Source organism: Microtus ochrogaster, unplaced genomic scaffold, assembly GCF_000317375.1.
Source record: "Microtus ochrogaster isolate Prairie Vole_2 unplaced genomic scaffold, MicOch1.0 UNK14, whole genome shotgun sequence".
NCBI lineage: Eukaryota > Metazoa > Chordata > Mammalia > Rodentia > Cricetidae > Microtus > Microtus ochrogaster.
In genome coordinates, this window is record NW_004949112.1 from 2,731,482 (window position 1) to 2,752,940 (window position 21,459).

The 21,459-nt window shown below is 56.0% G+C and overlaps 2 protein-coding genes across 9 annotated transcripts in view; one reads left to right on the forward strand and one right to left on the reverse strand.

Annotated features, from left to right (window-relative positions):
- Myh14 (myosin heavy chain 14) overlaps positions 1-3,655 on the forward strand; it is a 61,059-nt gene extending 57,404 nt beyond the window's left edge. For 3 of the 6 annotated variants that reach the window (XM_026789092.1, XM_026789091.1, XM_026789094.1), the window contains 3 exons: positions 1,066-1,174; positions 2,615-2,787; positions 3,061-3,655. In XM_026789092.1, the coding sequence (XP_026644893.1) occupies positions 1,066-1,174; positions 2,615-2,787; positions 3,061-3,214 (436 nt within the window). In that variant the 3' untranslated portion in view covers positions 3,215-3,655. The remainder of the gene's footprint in view (positions 1-1,065; positions 1,175-2,614; positions 2,788-3,060) is intronic. The other 3 variants (XM_026789095.1, XM_005366858.2, XM_026789093.1) reach the window with 2 other exon arrangements.
- Positions 3,656-4,343: 688 nt separating this feature from the next.
- Positions 4,344-18,727, reverse strand: Kcnc3 (potassium voltage-gated channel subfamily C member 3). Of its 3 annotated transcripts, XM_005366860.3 has the most exons (5): positions 17,884-18,727; positions 13,072-14,179; positions 10,798-10,992; positions 8,351-8,410; positions 4,344-7,203 (listed from the first exon to the last, which is right to left on the reverse strand). In XM_005366860.3, the coding sequence occupies exons 1-4, from the start codon at positions 18,523-18,525 to the stop codon at positions 8,394-8,396; spliced, it is 1,962 nt and encodes a 653-aa protein (XP_005366917.1). In that variant the 5' UTR covers positions 18,526-18,727; the 3' UTR covers positions 4,344-7,203; positions 8,351-8,393. The 3 variants fall into 3 exon arrangements, with proteins under 3 accessions (XP_005366917.1, XP_026644890.1, XP_026644891.1); XM_026789089.1 differs by lacking the exon at positions 8,351-8,410; XM_026789090.1 differs by lacking the exon at positions 4,344-7,203 and having other exon boundaries at positions 8,073-8,410.
- Positions 18,728-21,459: the final 2,732 nt, after the last annotated feature.

Below are 21,459 nucleotides of genomic sequence, written 5' to 3' on the forward strand. Positions count from 1 at the left end.
CTTGGTTTTTCGAGACAGGGTTTCTCTGTGGCTTTGGAGCCTGTCCTGGATCTAGCTCTGTAGACCAGGCTGGTCTCGAACTCACAGAGATTCGCCTGCCTCTGCCTCCCGAGTGCTGGGATTAAAGGCGTGCACCACCATCGCCCGGCTTTATCTTCTCCATTGAGAAGAGGCCCCTGTGTTTAACATTCCTAGTTTCCCTAGTGATCTGGGGGTGCAAAAACCTTTGAGGCCCCAACAATCACCAAAAGATTAACATTGTTTAGAAGGGACTGGTAAAATGGCTCAGTGAGCTTGCTACCTAGTTCTGAATACAACACCCAAGATCCACATGGCAGAAGGGGAGAATAACTGAGCGCTGCCCTTTGACCTCTAGCACATGACATGGCACACACACATGCACAAACACACACAAGAAAATGAAGAAGGAAGCAATGGCAATAGAAGCTGAGTTTACCTGTCAAGAGCCACTGTGCTAATCAGACTCATCACTGAGGGGTCCCAGTACAGCAGGCAGCCTCTGGCTGTTGAGACACCGTGGGTCTGCTGTACCAATAGTCCACATCTGTAGGTGTGATGCCCATAATCCTTATGCTGTGTATAGACAAACAGGTCAGACAGGCTGGCTGGCTGGGATTCCTGATTCCCAGTTCAGCATCTTTACCTTGGTCTGGAAGGGATGTAAATCACATCCAGAGAGAGGACGGGACTGAGGCTCAGTGGGCCAGAGTGTTTCCCCAACATGCAAGAAGTCCTAGGCATGATGGTGCGTGTCTACTATCCCAACATTTGGGAAGTGGAGGCAGGAGGATCAGGAGCTTAAGGTTATCCTTGCCTACATAGTGAGTTTGAGGCCAGCCTGGGCTACATGAGACCCTGTCTCAAAACCATCAACATCACAGGAGACATTTTTAGGAACATAGCTATCTTTCAGAAGGAAGCCTAGTGCCAGTGTCTGGCTGAGTGGGAGGCAGCTAGATGGTAGGGAAAAGGGAAGAAACCCAAGGATGGGACAGCACCAAAAATGCTGTGGTGACAGAGGGTTTCCTGGGCTCTTCTCTTTAGAGAGCGCATTCTCTCTGGCAAGCTGGTACGCAGAGCTGAGAAGCGACTGAAGGAGGTGGTTCTTCAGGTGGACGAAGAGCGCAGGGTGGCTGACCAGCTCCGAGACCAGGTGAGCAGTTGGCATCACCACAAACAGTGGGATCAAAATCAGGAAATAACACTGCTAGCCTGGCCTGGCAAGTGGCTAAGTGGGTCATCCCAGCTATGGTGGAAGCTAAGGCAGGAGAATTGCTATGAGTTCCAGGAGAGCCTATGCTACAGTGAAAGACCCCTTCTTAAACCAGCAGCAACAATGAAAAATATCCCGTAGTCTGTAGGCAACAAAGCCTGTATGTGACTCCAGGTCTATGCTCAGATAGAATCCCTGTGTCCTTAAAAGCTCAGTTATGCCTTATTTGCTATTCATTCCACAGAGGATTATTGAGCATGCCCTTTGTGCCAGGCACATTGCTAGGAATTGGAAATAAGGTGTCGTCAGCTCACATTACTAGCCCAGGAAAGCTATTATACACAGGACCAAAGATAATGCCAGGCTCTGATAAGGGCTGTGAAAGAGAAGAATGAAGACAGGAATGGAGAGCCTTGTCCACTGGGTGTTGGAAAGGGCTGGAGGACATTTGAATTAAGACCTGACAGAGGAGGAAGAGCCAAGTAGAAAGAGCAGGAGTTCAAAGGCCCTGATGAAGAAAGCAAGAGAGAGGAGTATAAGAAATGAACTTGGAGCTAGTTGGTAGAGTGCTTACCTAACATGCGCAAGACCCTGGTTTTCATCCCCAGTACAGCACCTGGGAGATGAAGGCAGGACCACCAGAAGTTTAAGGTCATCTTTAGCTACATAATGAATTCAAGGCCAGCCTGTATTACTTGAGACAAATGAAGTCACACGATGTATGTTCTTACCCAGAAGAGAGGTGTCTGGGGAGATCAGACACTGAACTTGATGTGGTCACTGGGTTTCATGGAGACATGGACATGAGGAAGTTTATTTTAGAGCTGGCCCCTTACCCAGCAGTCCTGGGTAGGCAAAGAAGGGCAGTAAATGGGAGGGGGCTGCTCTGAGTGTGCCAGTGTCCCGCCAGTGCTGTCACGTGATTTCCAGTGAGCCACGTGTTTATACCAGATAGGACACTGACATGTTACGGGACTAATTCCACCAGGCCCGGACGGTAAGCCAGTGAGTTTATTGGGGTCACTTACAGGGCCACGGGTGACTCAAAGACAGCTACATCTCCAAGAAACCTCGCCCCAGCATGAGTGATGGGCTCACAAGCTGCAGCCCAGGAGGCGCATCCCTCTCACCTTCCCTCAGGCCTACTATGTGACCTTACACCCCAGAGAACACAGGCAGTGGGTGAGGGGCAGGATCTTACAGGGAGGGTCGGCTATTCTCTGCTCCGTGGATAGTTAACTGTCTGGTCTCGGTTGCCCAACACCCAGCTATCTTCCGCATATTTTGTTGCCATAACCGTGAAGGTCTCAGTAGGTCACCATAGCTGCTGTAGGCACTGGGGGACACCAGGGAATGACGTGGTCCGTCTCCCCCTCTCAGCTGGAGAAAAGCAACCTCCGGCTGAAGCAGCTCAAGAGGCAGCTGGAAGAAGCAGAGGAGGAGGCATCGCGGGCGCAGGCTGGTCGGCGGCGGCTGCAACGGGAGCTGGAGGACGTCACTGAGTCCGCGGAGTCCATGAACAGGGAGGTGACCACGCTGAGGAACAGGCTACGGTAAGTTACCCACATGCTGGTATCACCCAGGAGAGGAGAGCAAGACTCAGCTTGGAAGACCAGCGTGGGGATTGGACCCTGCGTTGGGGAGGAAGCTGTGGCTTCCCTGGCCTCCCCGCTGTGCTTTTCAGTCTTGCTCAGGTGCCATGTGCACCTGTTTGACCATTTGCCAGCGTTTGAGCTCAGCTTCTCTTGTCCCAATCTGCACCTGTGTTCTCATCCCTGCCTGCATCTTTGTTCCGCCCCCGGCACTAACGCCTTCATCTCCCACAGGCGCGGCCCTCTCACCTTCACCACGCGCACTGTTCGCCAGGTGTTCAGGCTGGAGGAGGGCGTGGCTTCTGATGAAGAGGAGGCTGAGGGGGCAGAGCCTGGGCATGCACCACCCCAGGAACCTGAGGCTCCACCCCCTGTCACACCCCAGTGACCCAGTCTGTCCTAGGTGCCCCAAGGACAAGGCCTGTCCCAGTATCCCTCCTGGCTTGTACTTTGAAATAATGCTGCCCTCTGGCACTTTCTGGCATTAATGAACCCTACTGGGACAGGACTCCAAATCGAGGTCCTAAACCAAGGAGCTGGGAGGCAGGAGGCAAGAATGGTCACTCTTACTAAGGGGACAAAATGAGCATGGACGGCAAGGATGTCCTTTCTGCTCCCATTTTCCGCAGGCCTGTCCCCTGTGGAGAGCAGGCAGGGGGCCTCCATCTCTTCCCAGTATCCTGCCCTCTTTTACGGGGTGGGGGAGATCTGTGTGCTCGACAGGGTAGTATTCAGGTCCCTCATGCTCCAGGACTGAAGAAATAAACTACACCCGCCTGGATCCTTCACCATGGCTGTATTCCTAACTGGGGAGAGTGTGAGGGGCTTCCTCTGCCGCTGTACTCTGTGAGATCCTCCTAGGGACGGGGCAGTCACTGCACAGCACAAAGTCTCAGTGTCCCACTCCATGGTGTAATCTGTGAGATCCTCATAGGGACCGGGTAGTCACTGCACAGCACAAAGTCTCTGTGTCCCACTACATGCTAGGCAAACAATTGTCTCCTCAGCATCTTCCATCTTTAGCCATTGCTGAGGGAGTGACCCTTTCAGAGTGTTAGTAACTGGCTGAGCCCCTAACACTCAGCACACAGGATGAGTGACCCAGGACCCAAACCCCACACTGCCTGGCTCCAGGGTTGGTTATCTGCACATGAAGACAGTTTTCATAAGCACCTGTCTCCCCAGGACTCTCTTCCTGGGTTCTAGGACTCAAGTTCCTAAACTTGTGGCTCTCATACATTTTGGGTAAGAGAATAGGTTCGCGTTTGTCATCAAGGAAACCAAGGCCAAGGCCCATACTTGCCCCAGTGTCCAAGGAGACTAAAAGATCAGATCCCATGGGGGATTCTGGGAAACTTTGTTCCCAGCCCTCTTTCACCTTTTGTTGCCCAGGATGTATTTCCTCTACCTCTTGGGTCGGCATCACCTAGCCCAGCCCCCACCTACTTTCTAAGTTCCCAGTGAGTACGCCAGCCCCAAATCAAAAAAGCCACTTCTAAATGAAAAGGAATCATTTATTGGGCTGGGGAGGGGCATGACACTGTTTCTTTACGGGGGAGGGCTGACATGCGGCAGCTTCTGCGAGGGTGGTTCATGCACCCTGGGTGGGCATGGGGGAGGCTTGGGGGAGGAGCCTGCCGACCCCTCCCTCCCTGCCTGCTGGTGGGCCAGGAAGACCCGCCGTTAGCACCAGAGTTGCAGACCTCCCCTCCCCCAGACTCAGGACCCGCCCCCATCCCTGAGAGCGCCCCTTGGCCAGCCCCTCCTGCGCCAGGCCAGGCCAGGCCCGTCTGCCCACTAGAAGTAGAGAAACTTATTGCTGTGAGTGTGTGGGGAAGGAGGGGAGCTGCTGAGCTCAGGAAGACCCCCTTGCCCCCTGCCAATCATTCCTCCCCGTCGTCCCGCCCCCAGCCCCAAGTCCGAGCGTCGTCCCCCTCCCACCCGCGCAGGAGGGGTGCGCAACGCATGCGTGTGGGGGGGGCGCGTCATGCAGCGCATGCGTGCAGTTGCAGGCACCCTGGCGGCCGTGGGGAAAAGGGAGACCAGGACCTGGCTCTCCCTCCCGGAACCCCGTAGTTTGGTAAATTGGGAGATATGAAGGGGGCGAAAATCACGTTTTGTAGACATTTATAGTGATAGTAGCTTTCTTTTTTCTTTTAAAGCTTAACTAAAAAGCTGGATACGTGTGGGAAACTGGAGAGCAGGGGGAGACAGTGAGAAGTGGCTGGTACCCTTCAAAAAGGACTCTTACCCCCTTTCCCCGCCCCATTTGTCTCTTTTGAGGGACGGGAGAACAGTAGGGGCTGTTTAAAGAAGTCGAACCCTTTGGCAATATCAGGAGTCCTCACCCCAAACCCTAGTGTCTGGAGTCCCCTAGCCCTTTGCCCTGTCCCTACCAGATCCCACCCCACCCCTCAACCCCTGTCTCACCGGGGTTAAAATCCCAAGGGAAGGCTGGGGGCGGGCGGGGGGACTCAAAACGCCCCTTGCATAGGAATCGTTGCATCAAGAATTGGGTCCAAGGACACTCCCACTGACACTGTGGTGACCGAGGGAGGGTTCCCTGAGGCTGTGGGAACAAGGGAGAGATTGCTAATTCTGCCGACCACCCTGCTCCAAAGGGAAGTTTGTTTAGGATTCTGGGACCAGTGTGGTCTCTGGGCTTGGGGGGAGGTAGCATACTGGAGCCAAGATGGGATTTGAGAAAGTTTTCCACCGCGAACGTGGCACATGTTGGGCAAGGAACACGGGGAAGCGCAGGCTGAGGTCCTAGCCGAGGTGAGCATGTCCTCTTTTCCCACCACGCGGGCCACAGCTTCTGTGATCACTTTGGGGCTGTTTTAGGGGAAAAGGGGTTGCCGGAGGTTGAACCCCGGGACCGTAGGACGTTAGGCAAGCTGTGTGCTTGACTGTCCTTGACTTGCTCGGAGACACACGGCACACCCAGCTGCTGCGGTGCTAGTTCGCACCAGCCAGGTGTGCTGTGCCTGGAGCACACACGTTTTAAAGACCTGGTCGTTTGTGCGCTCTGTAAACTACAGCACACAAAGAGGAAACAGGAGTCCCACGCTCTGGGAAACTGTGTTTTGGCACCATCTCGGTGGGACCGGTTTTGAGGAGGGTACTGCCTAGACAGAGATGCTGGGTGGGGTGGGAGCTCCCTGGAATCTGACAGGCCGAGCCCATCCAGGAAGAGGTACCCAGGACAGAGGCGTGTGATGGCAGGGGGCAGGGCGCAGGGGCTGTCTGGGGTCAGGGGAAGCTTTAGTTTATCTGAGCAATGTCCGGGTCATGAGGACTGCCAGGTCCCAGCGGCTGGAAGTGAGCTGGGATACAAGGAAAGGGTCTGGGAGGGTGGAAGAACACTGCAGTGCAGGCCAGGCCAGTGGTGGATGGGTGTGGGAGTGATGGAAGTGGGAAGTGTGGGGCGCCGGAGTGCACGGGGATGGGAGGGCACGGTGCCTGGGTCAATCTCCGGAAGTCTAGGGTGCTAGTCTCATGTTCTGAGATAGAGTGGAGTCAGGGTAGGGTGGAGGGTTGTGGGCCTGGAGGGCTAAGTCCATGCAGTGAATAGAGGGAGCAGATCCTTGGAGGCGGGCGTGGGTGGAATGCACCAGCTGGAGTCATCCAAGCCCGGGAGCTGCTGGCAGAACCCCCCACCCCCAGCGGAGCTCCTGAAGGCTGCGGCGGCGATCAACCTGCTTTCCTTTCCCTACATGTTCCTAGAGGGTTTTTGTTTGTTTTTCCTGAATCAATTAGTGATGGGTGGGTCACTATTTTGGGGGGTGAGCAGGAAAACCCCTAAAATGCCAGTCCCGACCCCAGAAGTTCCTGGCGGCCTCCCTCCAACTCACTGCAAGCAGCTCCTGATGGGCTTATTGCTGAAGAGGGGGTCTGGGAGGCATGCAAACTGGAGTGGGTGCCCCAAGATGGAATCAGCTTTTAGTTATTTACAGGAGTCGATGGGAGGAGTGTCCTATGGCTCATGACAACCTGAGGTTTGCTTTTGTTTTTTGGGAGGGAGGGGAGAGAGTAGGGGGAGAACAGGCTCCGGCCCCACCCCCTATATCCTGGAGGCTCTAGTACGTGGGGAGAGGCCCGAGGGTGTCTGCTGGCATCATCGCCTCTTTTGCATATTATTAATGACTTTTTTTTTTTTTAAAGAACCCTTTCCCCGCCCCCACTCCTAGCTCCTTTCGACCTTCCCATCACCCCCAGTCCCCTCACAGGAGAGGGAGCACTAGAGGATGGAGGGCAGGGTCGGGGGAGCTCGGCGCGTGGCCCGGGGCGAGCCTGGGGGAGTGGCGAGGGGCGCCAGGCGCAGGGATACCCCGCTCAGGCCCACAATGCTGCTCAGGCTGCGGGACTTCTCGTAACCTGGGGAAGGAGCAGAGACAAGGGTGGGAGGGTGCGTGGGGATAGGAGCCAGGGTGAGGGTATACAGAGACCCCAAACAGGGACACAGAGGCAGGAGGGGTGGAGAAGGGAGAAACACCCATAAGCGGGATGGGTGGGCCGAGGAGATGGAGAGAGAGGTGAAGAAATCGCAGTCAGTCAGCATCCACAAGAAAGGTGCAGACACAGGGAAGGGGAGAGAAAGGATTAGGAGGTGGGTGGTGCCCACTAAGCCGCCCACCCAGCCTGCCCACCCTTCTTTTCCCCCTCCCCACGGTCGGTCCCCTGATCTGAGGCCCAAAGGCAGCAGTTGGCGAGGTGGGATGGTGGGCGGCAAGGGCTGGGGTGGAGGCAGCAGCTGGTGGAGGGGGCTGCGCAGGGGGGAGCTGGGGGCCTGGTGCAGGGAGGGGGAGGAGATACCCTGGGACCATGTAATAAGAGCTCACTGTGTAGCCCAGGCTGGCTTTAATCGAGCATACTGTATATCTTAGACTGAACTCAAATTATGTAGCCCAGGCTGGCCTCAATCTCACTATGTAGCCCAGACTGGCCTCAAACTCACTATTTAGCCTAGGCTGACTTCAAATTCAGTAGGTAGGTAGCCTTGAACTAGGGCATAAGCCATTCCACTCAACATGGACATCTTTCAAGAGTCCAGGACAAGCCGGGCGGTGGTGGCGCACGCCTTTAATCCCAGCACTCGGGAGGCAGAGGCAGGCGGATCTCTGTGAGTTCGAGACCAGCCTGGTCTACAGAGCTAGTTCCAGGACAGGCTCCAAAGCCACAGAGAAACCCTGTCTCGAAAAACCAAAAAAAAAAAAAAAAAAAAAAAAAAAAAGAGTCCAGGACATAGGATGAGGTGGATGATTCCAAAATTGATGGGGTCTGCTGGTGACAGGAAGCAGTAAGGTCACACAGCTCATGAGATCCCGTATCAGGACCATGTGGGTGGGTGGGTTTTGTTGTTGTTTTGTTTTGTTTTTTTGCTCTGCTAGCACCAGGTACTGAGATGACTTTTCTAAGCATCCCAGGCTGAGAGGTGTATTCTAACTGCAGGAGAGTGCCTGGGGTGGGGGACAGAAGCCCGGTGTCTCAGGGACACCCCCTCCCACCATTCCCAATTGCTAACCTGGGGGGAAGGGACAGGGGGAACCCGAGGGTCTCGCGAGGTCTCAGGCGGTGACAAGAGCTGGGGACAGAAACAGAGAGTCAAGGATGGGGAATGGGAGGCAGATGGGGGCTCCCCAACACAGGCTCACTGTTGGGGGGACGGAGAAACGCCTGGATGTTTTTCTCCTCTCTGGTGTTTTCCGGGGGTGATGGGAGCGGTGAAATGGGGGTAGCCAGAGACATCAAATATGTCAGGAGCTTCCGGGGTGGCTGGGAAAGGAGGGGACCGAGGGTGGAAGGAATGGGGCTGGGTATGGGAGTCAGAAGGTCAGAGGATAAATATGGACAGGCCAGTAAAGAAAGAAGATATTGGGGCAGAGAGGCAGGCAAGTAGGGGAATATTGGGGCAGAGAATTCAGCCAGCCCCATCAGCTCCTGCCATCATTTGAGTTCAGTGAATGGATTTTGGTATCATATGCGAGAAAAGCAAGTGCCTCGCCCACCCCCCCGGGATTCCCCACACACTCTGCTTTGCCCTCCATCCCACCAGGAACCCTCCAACAAGGGGAAAGGAAAAGAGGTCTAGGTTCAAGCGGGGGTGGGGTGAGATGGGAGGAAGGAAGGAAGGAGTGATGAGATGGACATGGAAGGTGATGGGGTGGGTATAGGAACGACATGGAAGGGAGAGGCACACAGACCCCTCTGGGCTAGGAGCCTGAAGCCTAGCTTCTCACACCTGTCTGCTCCCAGTTGGCACTCCCTGGAGGTCTTTAGAACATGGGGGTTCCATACAGCCTTAGGCCGAGAGCAAGGATTCTTCATGTGTTATATTTCTAAAGAAGGTGCTGTGTTGTTTCTAGAACGGGCAGGTAGTAGATCAACACCTGCAAGCAACTTCTCCCATGTTAGGACAGAGCTGGCCTCCCCAGCACTAAGCTTTCGGATGCCCTTGCAGCCCTTCCCCGTTCAGCCACACCACCCGTCCTCTGTGCAAGTTCTCCATTGCTGAGCCATGCCCCAGCCTCTCACTGGGGCTTCTAGGCAAGAGCTCTATGGACAGGGTTCAAACCCAGCCTCCCCCCTCCCCAGCCTTCTCAGCACTTAGGTCTGGGTACTTGGCCTCTCCTTTCAGGTCTCAGGTCACTTTCTCAGACAGCTTTCCCAGAGTCAGCTGTGCCGGTGCCTACCCACAACCATACTGTTCACACTGAGGGCACACCAAGGCTGAGCCAGTGCCTACCCACAACACAGATAGACAGCAGTGTTCACACTGAGAGAGCACACCAAGGCTGAGCCAGTGCCTACCCACAACACAGATAGACAGCACTGTTCACACTGAGGGCACACCAAGGCTGAGCCGAGAGTACCTCAGAGAGAGCCTGAGCCTTCCAGGAAAGTTCTTCCCTCCTCATGGTGGGGCATTGTAACAGCTACCTCTGCTATGTAACAAATCACCCCAAAGTATAGTAGCTAAAACAAGAAATTGGGGGGTGGGGGCAGGATCTTGTTTTCTAACCCTTCAATCTCACAACCCCCCTGCCCCAACATCAGAATGCTGTATTTACAGATGTGTACTCCCATGCTTGGCTTTTCCTATCCCTCCTGACGGACCACTGGCCGTCATGTGTTCATCTCACAGACCTGGTTCCAGCTAGGTCCTCCTCTTGCTGCTAGACTCTCATCCGGCTTCTCCGAGCTTCCAGCCTCATGATTTGCTCCACCCATCTTACTGCCTGGCCTCTAGTACAGCCCCGCTTTCCTGGTTCTTGTGTCCCTGTCTCTCGTCTTAAGATTCGGGAGTGCCCAGGTATCCAACCCACATTGGTGGCTAGATAGAAACACCCAGAGAGGGGTGCAGACAGGTGAGGGTAGAGGCAGCAGTGGGGTGGGGATTGGGGTGAACAGGTCACAGGTGGGAGCTGGGGCTGGGTTAGTTCGAGTGTTAGTGAGGACTAAGTGCGTCCTGGGGTGACGGTGGGGTCAGTGTCAGGAACTGGGTGCAGCTGCTCACCATGGCTGAGGGTCATGGTCAGGGAGAGCGTGTTCTCAGAGGTTAGCTGGAGGTACAGAAGGAAGGGGAGTGGGGGGGCATGGTGGGGAACTACTTACCCTAGGGGGAAGGGGGCTCGTCCACTAGGGGGATATCCAGGCCGCTGCGTTGGCGTTGAGGTCGGCCAAGAAGCTTGGGGGGCCTGGCTTGCGCCAGTATGGGGGGGGCAGTGGGGGAGCACCAGTGGCTGGGGTTGAGGGAAGAGGCCGGAGAGTCAGGGAGGGTGGGGGATGGAGATGAAATAAAGAAAGGTGAGGAGACTTGGGGTTCAAGGCGAGGGAGAAGGATAGGGAAGAAGGGAGTTCGGGGCTGAGGGGGACACAGAGGGAAGTCTGGCACCTCCCCCATCCCCTCTCCTCCCTCCCCGGGGCTGGAGAGAGGAAGGGTCTCTGGGGAGCTCCTGGGGGGCACCTCACCTTTTCGGATGGAGCCATCAGGGGAGGGGGCGTAGTCAGTGACAAGAAAGCAGGCTCGGTCCCGGCTGTAGCGGCCCCGGCTTCCGGGGGTGATCGGGCTCTTGTCTTCTGGAGACATGGCTGGCTGGTCGATCGCAGGGCAGTCCTCGTGGGCCAGTGCAGCGGCTGCGGGGTCCCCATTGGGACGGGGGTCTACTGCAAGGTGAGGGGTCACAGACAGAACAGAGACTGAAGGGAGAGCTGAGAGTGGAGGACGCTGGAGGGATGGAGGTCCAAGAGTGACCCTGGGGGCGGTAGGCCGGGAAGACAATGGGGCGGAGGGTACGGGCAGTGGCTGGCTGAGGGGCAGAGTCGAGGGCTAGAAAGTGGCGATCGGGTCTTGTGTGAGTATGGGAATGTCCATAATTGGTACTGGGAGAGTGGTTGGGGCCGCTGTGGTTACTGTGGATCCGGCATGGTGGTGCCCACCTATCAACCCAACACTCAGGAGGCTGAGGCAGGAGGGTTCTGAGTTTGAGGCCAGTCTGGGCTGCATAGTGAGACTGCCCCCAAGAAAAAACAAAACAAACAAACAACAAAAGACAAAACCAAACAAAAGTGGTGCCGGGCACAACCAGCATTAAGGTGCCAGGCGCTGAGAGGGGACAGGGAGGGTGCCACGGAGTGCAAAGTGGTTGCTTGTGGAGTGCTGCAAAGGGCAGGGTGGGGAAGGGCTGGGAGGTGACGGGGGGGGGGGTCCCCTAGGCTCTGACTTGACCTATTTTTACTAGGTGGAAAACTGGGTCAGTGGCTAAGGGAACAAGATGGGGGGCTAGGCAGACTAGCTCATTTTCTTGACCTACTTAAGGCCTTGGGGGGGGGCTCAACTCCAGGACACCCAAGTCACTGCCTGCAAGAATAGTGTCCCCCAGGACACACACAACACGCAAAATCAGGCACAGCCACCCGTTTTCTCGGCTCCTCCCTCTTCTTGGCCTGACTCATTTAAAAAATTCTTTTGAGACAGTCTTGCTCTATAGCCCAGGCTAGCTTTGAACTCACCTCATCCTTCTGCCTCAGCTCCCCAAATACTGGGGTAACAGGTGTGATCAACTAGGCCTGGCTGACTCTTGCCGCAGCAAGAATTCTCATGCTGTCTCTGCAGACCGTGCCTTGCAGCTCCACACCCTGGCTGTTCTGCCCACATGTAGGTGAGTCCTGAGCTCTGTCCTGCTGACACTCCACTGTCTCCCTCTCATCAGTGATGGTGATACTTGGCAGACCAGCCATGCTGCCTTCCCCAGCTCTGGCCTCGGCAGTCTGCCCTGGTGTGCAGGCTTGTCCCTTGCCTTCCTGAGAGTCATGTGAGACTCCCTGTGTTTTATTCACACTGAGCCCTTTTCTTTCTGAGACAGGGTCTCATGCAGCTCCAACCAGCCTTGAACTCCTGACCTTCCGGCCTCTTCCTCCTAAGTATTGGGATTACAAGAATTCTTCTTTCTTTGTCCTTTCTCTCTCCCTCTCTCATCTTTTCCCAGGAAACTGACAGAGAATGCGAGTGGACTGCAGGCCCAGGAAGTCACTCAAAACCTTTTTCTGTTTGTTTTCCTGAGACAGGGTCTCTGGATGTGTGTGGCCTAGGATAGCTACGAACATGTGCTGACCCTCCTGTCTCGGGCTCCCCAGTGTTGAGTCCCTGCTATCTCTCTCCTTCCCTTCTCTTTCTCTCGTTGTACTTTTTCCCCTGGTGATATTTGAGACAGGGACATGTAGCACAGGTTAGCCCTTGAACTCCTGATCCTCCTACCTCTACTTTTCAAGATAGGAGGTACCAAGTGCCTCCAAGGGATAAGAAGCATGCCCCAGATACCTGGGTTTCCAAGTCTACAAACAGCCTCACTATGCTGTCTGCCCACAGGTCTCTCAGAGCAGCCTGGCTACAAACACACCTTCAGAAACACTCTCACACATGGAGCCTGTCTCTATAGTCCTTTCTGCTTCCTCTCTAGCCTTCTAGCCATTTGTCCTTTCTGTCTGCTGTTGCCTTCCACCCCTGAACCTAAGAGACACCTCCCCCATCCTGCTAGGTCTCCCCGCACCCCCAGTGCTGGCCCAAGCCTTACACCTGCAATCCTGCCCACCTCCCCCCAGGTCTCCCTGCACCCCCAGTGCTGGCCCCAGCCTCACCTGCCCACCTCCCCCCAGGTCTCCCTGCACCCCCAGTGCTGGCCCCAGCCTCACCTGCCCACCTCCCCCCAGGTCTCCCTGCACCCCCAGTGCTGGCCCCAGCCTCACCTGCCCTGTTGGTTTCAATCACCTCTTCCTGAGCCAGTGGGCAGGGCTCACCAGGGGCTGGGAGAGGAGGCAATCCCATGATGCCCAGTCCCCCAGCACCACCCCTGAGCAGCCCGGGGTGTGTATGGGGTCCAGGTGGGTAGGCCCCAGCCACAGTCACCCCCATGGAGGGAGGAGTGATGGGCGGTGGTGGGCTGATGCCACCGCTGCCGTGGTGGGAGTGTGGTGGGGGTGGAGGTGGGGGGTCAGGCTTGCAGTAGTTGGGTGAGCCAGGCTGTGGAGGCCTGGGGATGTGTTTGTTTTTCTTCTTTGGCAATTTCTGCTTGGCCATGGCCAGTGAATAGTACATGCCGAAGTTGTTGACAATGACGGGCACAGGCATGGCAATGGTCAGCACACCAGCCAGGGCACACAGCGCCCCAACCAGCATCCCAGACCATGTCTTGGGATACATGTCTCCATAGCCCAGGGTGGTCATGGTGACCACAGCCCACCAGAAGCCGATGGGGATGTTCTTGAAGTAGGTGTGGTTGGAGCCCAGGATGTCATCAGGGTCGGCACCAATGCGCTCAGCATAGTAGATCATGGTGGCAAAGATGAGGACCCCCAGAGCCAGGAAGATAATGAGTAACAAGAACTCGTTGGTGCTGGCCCGGAGTGTGTGGCCCAGCACACGCAAGCCCACGAAATGGCGGGTCAGCTTGAAGATGCGCAGGATGCGAACAAAGCGGACAACACGCAGGAAACCCAGCACGTCCTTGGCAGCTTTGGAGCTGAGGCCTGACAGGCCCACCTCCAAGTAGAAGGGCAAGATGGCCACACAATCGATGATGTTCAGACTGCTCTTGAGGAACTCCACTTTATCTGGGCAGAAGGTGACACGCATGAGAAACTCAAAGGTGAACCAGACCACACACACGCCTTCCACATAGGTCAAGAAGGGTTCTGTCTCCACCTCCACATTGGTGATGTTCTCTGGGGGAGCCCCAGGGATTGGGGAGGCCTGCGTCACCGTCTTGTTGCTGATGTGGATGAAGCCCTCGTGTGTCTCCAGGCAGAAGGTGGTGATGGAGATGAGGATGAAAAACAGGGAGGCAAAGGCCACATACTGCAGGAGGGAGGGAGAGAGGATGGGGTGACCAATACATTTGCATCACTGGAGTAAAGACCCTTCAGGTCGCCTCCCATTCCCCACCTCAGGGCCCAAATCCCATTAGAATCCAAGTGTCCCCACTTAATGGTTCTGAGAGGCTCAGGGAAGAAGCTTGCCACAGCTGACCCAGGGAAAGAGCACTTTCTGGGTACTTCCCATATCAGGTTTCCCCAGAAGGGTTCAAATATTCTATTCAGGGATGGGCCTGAGAGGGACAACCACACTACCCATGTCTCAGAGGTTTGGGACTCAACCTGGACCTGGGGAAGGGCAAGGGCACGTGGGGACACTGGATCTTATTTCTGTGGCACTGGGGGTACAACCCACAGCCTTATGCAGGCTAGGTAAGTACTCTGTCCCCAAGATACATCCCTAGCCCTCTTTTCTAACATTTATTTTGAGACAGGGTCTCACTAATTTGACCGGGCTGGCCTTGAATTTATAGTCCTCCTGCCTCCTGAGTCGCTGGGATATGAAGTCTGCTTGCCACTAGGCCCCTCTCAAAAGCCTGGTTTGAATTTGTCAAACTGGAACAAGGGTTAAGCTTTTTGGATCTGAATTTTGTTTTTTAATGGAATTGTTATGAAGATTTGGTGAGTGTACAGAGGGCTTGCTTCCAAAAACAGTGCTTGGCTGAGTGCCTGGAACACAGTGAGATCTGAGCTGTTACTAGGGTACAGTGGATCAGTTAGCTGGGGCAAGGATAAGGGGGTCAGAAAATGGCTATGCTCTAAGGACCCCACTGCAAGTGATCTACTAAAAACAGAGAGACCTGCGGTAGTTCGGGGATGGGATGAAAGACTGGGTGTAGGGGAACTGAAGAGGGAAGGCCTTGCTGGATAAGGCTAAGGAGAGGGAAGAGGACCAAGAAGCCTTGTGGATGGGGAGGTTGTGGTTCTGTGGGGGTAAATTCAGGGGCCAAAGTCCAGTAACTGGGAGGTGAGAAGCTTGTGCTTTGTCAAAGTGGGAGAGACCCAGAGTCTTGCTACCTAGTGAGGAAGAGGGGGCTAGATCAGGATCTGGAAGAAGCTGGGACTAGAGAGGCAAGGTCCGAGGGATGGCTGTCTTATAAAATGGGGGAAGATCAGATCATTAAGAGGAGAGTCCTGTGGAGAAAGGCCTGTGCTTGGGGATCTGGACTTTTAACCTCAAGCAAAGGCCAGAGAAGGGGGCCAAATGGGGGAATCTGATACGGGAAGAGGACCAGGAAGCCTTGTGTATAGGGAGGGGTTATGGTTATGGAGAGGTGAATTCAGGGGCCTGGGCTTTCAGTCAGAGTTTAATAACTGAAGGATGAGCGGCCTGAGGGTTGGCTGGGACAGTGGTCAGTAGTGTAGACCACCGACGTGGTTTCTCTGCAGTGGAGAAGAGGCCTGAGGTCTCTGCAGAGCACATGCCCGGGGCCTCCCCTCCCCCAACCAGCAGGCTGCGGTACTGCAGTGGGGGCGGGTCGGCCGGGCCCGGAGCAGGGCGCCCGGCGGCCAGTACCACGGACAGCTCCCCCGCCGCAGTGCGCAGCCGCAGTGGCCAGGTGGCCTTCTTAACTCATTACAAGCCGAAGCGCTGCAAGCCGCGCGCAGCCGCAGTACCTAAGGCTTTGGCTTCACAGTTAAAGGCCACCGGGCCTATAATTTGCCTAATCCCTTCCCTCCCAGGAGTCCAAGGAAGGGTGGGCACCCGCTGCAGTCACAGGTGCAGGGTTGGTTTCCCCTGAAGTGACTCCGAAGCAGAAGGCATGGGAGGGTACCGAGGTTCTAGAAAGAAAGCAAAGCAGAGCCCGGAGGGCTGGACCCTGAGCTTGAAAGTGGTTTGCGCTCCCAATTTGCAAGAAGGTCCACCTGGAGGTTGGAAAGTACCCAGCACACAGCGGATATTTAAACAAACAAAAGTCGGTGCAATTAATAAATGCGTGACCTTCGTAGCCATTCTGAACCCCTAGCCTGGCCATCACCCAAAGACTTCCTCTCAGTCTCAGCACCCTTCAATGGGTCACAGGAAGGAAGGGCGCCCCAAAGCATCGAGTGGGGGTGGAGATGTTCTGAGGCGCGAAGGAGCATCTGGGGCCATGTCCCTCCTGCCCCTTTCTTTCCCCTTCCTCCCAACTCAACCCTAAATGTCGCCAATTCAGCGCTTCTCAGGGACTAAAACTTTATGCGAAGCCTCCGGTCCCCCCCAGCCCGAATGCGGCACTGCGGCTCTGCGTCCTTCCCGGCCCAGGACGCGGGAGGTGGCAGGAGGGGGGAGGGGAGGAGGGGAGGAGTGGCTTTCTGTTTCCCACTTTTGCTAGTGCCCTCTTTTGTCCTGAATTTACCCCCTGGCTATTCCCACACATCCTCCTCTAGGGTCTCCCGACCTGGAGGAAGTTTAGGAAGAAGGAAAAGCTCCAGCCAGAGCTATCAAGAGGGTATCTACTGCGGCTCACAAACTTTTCCACGAGAGATTGTTAAGGGAACCTAGGGGTTTCTAGGGTTCTGGATTTACCATCAGGGGAGACAAACAGAGGAGTGATAGTAGGGGGAGCTTGAGCAAGGATAAGAGAGGAGAACCCAGCGGGTTGAGCTATCCCAAGAGGGGGTGGGGTGGGAACGGAAAGCATATGAGAAGTTTCTGGACTGATGACTTGGGGGTGAGTAGCAGGAGTTAGGTCTCTAGATTGGAGGGGACTCAAACTTCTGAAAGTCACTTGGCAAAATGAGAAAGTAACTGGCGAGGGAGGAATGGAAATGGGAAGGGTCCTACAGGCAGAGGGCAGTGTGTGACTGGAGGGAGGGGATATAATGCCAACTGTAGGGATTATACAGTTGTGTATACCCTCGAAGTGGAGGGTACAAACTGAGGTGCTAAAGAGAGGGAAAGCATGGGGCCCTTCTAGAGACACAAAAGTGGGTCCTGATTGCGGAAGTCTGAGCTCTATGGGGCGAGTCTTTGCAGGGGGTTGATGAAGAGGGTGAGGAAGAATCTGGGAAGAGAGTTTTACAAAAGACCCCCCCTACACCGCTCCCCGGACTCAGCGTTGTAGCTAGGTCGTTGGGAAACTGTCCTGACTGGAACCAGCAGTTTGGAGGTTCAGTGAGGTCCTGGAGGTTCTGCAGGGGCGGGGATCTTCTAGAACTTTGAGAGCTAGGAGCAGAAGATCACAAACTGCCAGGAGGTCCAAAGTTAGAGAGAAACAGAGATCTAGAGACTGGGCCCTGGCAGAGAATGAGGGAGAGTTGGAGAGAGGACGACGACGACACGGGAGGTAGTGTTTCTAAGGTCTGGGACACTGAGGACCGGGAATAAAGGGCTTTGGGGTGTTCAAGGAACGGGGAGTTGAGTTTTGGCTAAGGACATTTTGAGGGCTTGAAACATTCTGAAGGTCTCAGGAGGTGTGTGGAAAAGGAAAGGGTGAGACTGCCAGGGAAGTCCGGGAGATTTTCAGTTAGGGAGCCATTTCTCAGCATCTACGATGACTTAGAGCAGTGGTTGGAGTTTGGAAGGCCCTGGAGAAGCTGAAGGTTCGGGAGGGGTGTATTTGAAGGGGCGTAAGGAACTCCGGCTGCAGGGAAAGAGGGCTTCCAGAGGACTGGGGAGACGGGACGTGTGGGGAAGACTTGGCATGGTGTACTCTGGGAGCAGAGAGGTTGGGATAGTTAAGGGTGCTCAGAGAGCGCGCTCACCCTGGCGGCCCGCGACGAGTAGGGGTCCTCGAAAAGCGCCCACACACGGGGTTGCCAGCGCCGCCACCACGTGCCGCCCGCGCCGCCCGCGCCCCCGGCAGGTCCCCCGGCACCTCCGCCTGCGTCCTGGAAGCACAGACGCTTGAGCTCGCCGCCTGCTCCGTCCAGCCCGCCGCCTCCTGCGCCAGCCTCGTCGTCCAGGCCTGCATCGTGGGCACCTCCGGCGTTGGCGGCGTTGGCGGCGCCCGAGGAGTCGGGAGCTTCGAAGGAGTCGAGTGCCTCCTCGGCGTCGCGGTGCTGGCGGTAGGTCATCCAGCAGCAGGCCTCCACGTCTGTCTCGTCGATGCCCCAGAAGCCTAGCTCCTCCTCAAAGAGCGGACCGCACACGTCGGCCGGGCAGTGCAGCTTGCCGGTGCGGTAGTAGTTGAGCACGTAGGCGAAGACGCCCGGGTGGCGGTCGAAAAAGAACTCGTCTGTACCCGGATCGTAGTCAAAGCGCGCGGCCGCCTCGGGCTCGGTCAGCCCGGCCAGCCGGGTCCCCGGCAGGGTGCGCAACGTGGAGCGGTACGTCTCATGGCGCACGCCGCCCACGTTGATCACGATCTTACCGCTGTCGCCGCCGCCGCCGCCGTGCCGCCCCATGGCCACCGCCGGCAGCCCGGGGCATGGCTCGGCGCGCCGGCCCCCGGGCCCACGGGAAAGCGGGGCACCCGCCGAGCACGCGGCGGGGCCGAACTGCGTGCACTGCTGAGGCGGTGGCGGCGGCAGAGACTCCGGTGGCCGCGGCGTTGGTGCCGGTTGCAGCTGCTGCTCGCCAAGCCCCCGGCGCCCGCGGAACTACCAAACGCTTACTGAGCTCAGCATTGGACAGGGAGGCGGGGCTGGGGGGGGGGGACGGGATAACAGGGGCGGAGCCCGGGTGGAAAGTCCAAGCTGATTGGGTGAGAGGAGACGATGACTGTATGAGGAGAGCGCTATTGGATAGGTGGAGGAAGGACAAGAGCTGATTGGGCTGCGGAGATGGGCGGGGCCACGGCTAGACGGACTCCGACCAAGCCTAGTTAGAGTAGGTGGGGTTGCAGAGAAGGCTCAGGGATTGGGTCGTACCTAGAAGAGGGCGGGGCGTCAAGGGAACCCTAAAAATGCCCAACTCAGCAATACAGCGAAAATGGAGACCTAGGAGCCAGGTATGAGAAAGAGACAGGTGCTGTGGAGCCGGGGGGAGTGAGGGTTGGAAGGAGGATAAGGAGTTGAAGATCATGCTACAGGTGAGGTGGAGACCAGCCTGGGTTACATGAAACTACCTCAAAAAAAAAAAAAAATCTGATAGGCTGTTCATAAAAAGGGAGTAACCGCAGGAGGAGAAGCTAACAAAGAAACCAAACTGGTCACTCCCCTACCTGTATTGGAAAAGCAGATGAACAGGGGAGGGTTTAGTTAGGTTAACAGTGATTGGAAACCCAAGAAATCAATAACAGTCCTTATTGGGACGGAAGAATGAGGGGAAGGGTCTCACTTGGGGGCGGGGAAGGGGCGGAACCAGAACTGGAGGTGGAGACGGAACCTGATTGAAAAGCTGACCGGGGGCAGGGATAGTGGGAAGGGGTGGAAGGAGAGGCCTGGGAACTTCTGCATGGAAGCTAGGGAGGGACCGAAGCTGCACGTTGTAGAGTCCAGGGAGGCTTTAGGTTTGCTATCCTGACTCTACCTCAACCTCATCCTGGTAGCTGGAATGGCAGGCGTGCACCACCAGCTCCTGCTGGAGGCTGCAAACTTGGACTTCATTAGGAAGAGGGTGGAAGAAACGCAGACAAGTGGGCGGGGCCTGTAATGGGTTGGGAACATCTTCAATGGTCCAGAGGAAGATGAGACTGATAAGTGGATGGAGAAGTGGGGCACTAAAAATGGGCATTTAGCTTCAGGAACCGCCAGCCTGGTGGGATGGAGGGCGGAAAATGAGACAACTCTTAGGGGGAAGACACTGGACACGGGGGTCTGGGCCAGGAACGTAAAGACTCGGTGTCAGAGACCCAAGGGGATGGTCCACGAAGCCTTGGGGAGGGGCAAAGTTTCCAGTTGGTGAAGGAAAGAGAATGAGGCCTAAACCATAAAGGTTGCGGGCAGGAGGGCAAAGAGACGAGTAAAGGAGAGGGTGCCAGTACATGCAAGGGGGAGTGCAGCCCTTGGAGCTGGCTACAGCTTCTCAACCACTGGAATAAGTGGGCCAATGGGAAAGGGTGGGGTTATGGAGAAAGAAGGGAGGAGTCGGACAAGAGATAACACGCCTCCTAGTTGGTAGGCCCCGCCTCCTGGGCGGTTCTACCGCAAGTGCAGTGGCTGCGGAGGAGGCTGCAGGCTGCGGCGGGGGCTGCGGCGGGGGCTGCGGCGGGGGCTGAGGCGCCAGCGAGAGCGAAGAGGGCGGGTCAGGGGTTGCTGCGGTCGCTGGCTCGTCGCCTCCCTCTGCAGGCGCTACGTGGGTTCGTATTCCCATCCCAAGCCCCGTTTTTGCTTAAGTGTCTCTGTCACCTTTTCTCCGTTGTCCCTGAGTGTTCGCCCTCCTCTCCCTACCACTCAGGGAATCTGGTTCCTCTTTTCTAAGTGTCTCTCTGTGTGTGAGTCTCATCCTTTCTCTTTGGGTCTTTGTCTCCCTCCTCTGGTGCCAGTCCCTTTCTCTAGCTCTTTGTCCCTCCCTCCTTAAGTCTCTATCTCCTCCCCTCTGAGTCTCTGCGCCCCCCCCTCCCCGGACTCTGCCCCTGTCCCTCTCTCTGGATTTCTGTCTGTTTCACTTTCTGAAGCTCTGTCGTCCTCTCTCCCGGGGTCTTGGTTGGGTTCCTCTGTCTCTGGATTCTCCATCCCAATCTAACCCCATCTTGACAGCAGTTGAGTCTGCATCATTGTAGAGTCACAGAAGTGAGGCCTGTCCTGCAGACCCAGGAGTGAGTCCTCACCGGCCCCAGATCCTGGAGCTCCCATTAAGAGGCACTTAGTACCGACTGCGCACCCCTAACTCTGGCATGTGACTCGCTGTGAGGGGACAGTTGGAGCCAGGGTGGACTAGAGGGTAGAAATATGACTGTCACAAAAGCCGAAATCACAATCCTCTGTCACACCTCACCTCCACCCTGACTTTCTGCTCTACCAAATAAACCAGGGTTGGTCTTGTCCCGCCCCCCAGAGGTCAGAAATGGGGATAAGGAGGAGGAAACAGAGAGAAGACTAGGGGGTTAGACAACAGTTTGAAACTCATGTGACCTGGGAAACTTGGGTATCTCCCAAGACCGCCCCTGCTGTGGAATATTTAAAGATGTGCTGCATTTGTTTAATTATGTAAAGATGTGTTGCTGTTTCACCTTGCCTGCTTAAGGCACCTGATTGGTCTAATAAAAAGCTGAATGGCCAATAGCTAGGCAGAGGAGGGAATAGGCGGGGCTGGCAGGCAGGGAGAATAAATAGGAGGAAAAAAATCTAGGTTTGGGGAAGAAGAGAGGGAGACTCCTGGGTCCAGCAGTCAGCCACCAGACAGACAGACACGGATCCTGGGTCCAGCCAGTCAGCCACCAGACAGACAGACACGGA

Bases quoted from the DNA above. Each gene is read 5' to 3' on its own strand.
- Kcnc3 (XM_026789089.1), bottom strand. From the start codon at position 18,525: ATGGGGCGGCACGGCGGCGGCGGCGGCGACAGCGGTAAGATCGTGATC. The intron at 10,993-13,071 runs GTGAGGCTGGGG...CTCACCTTGCAG, and splicing joins GATTGAAACCAACAGGGCAG to TAGACCCCCGTCCCAATGGG. The intron at 7,204-10,797 runs GTGAGGTGCCCC...CTCCTTCCCCAG, and splicing joins TGATGGCTCCATCCGAAAAG to GTTACGAGAAGTCCCGCAGC.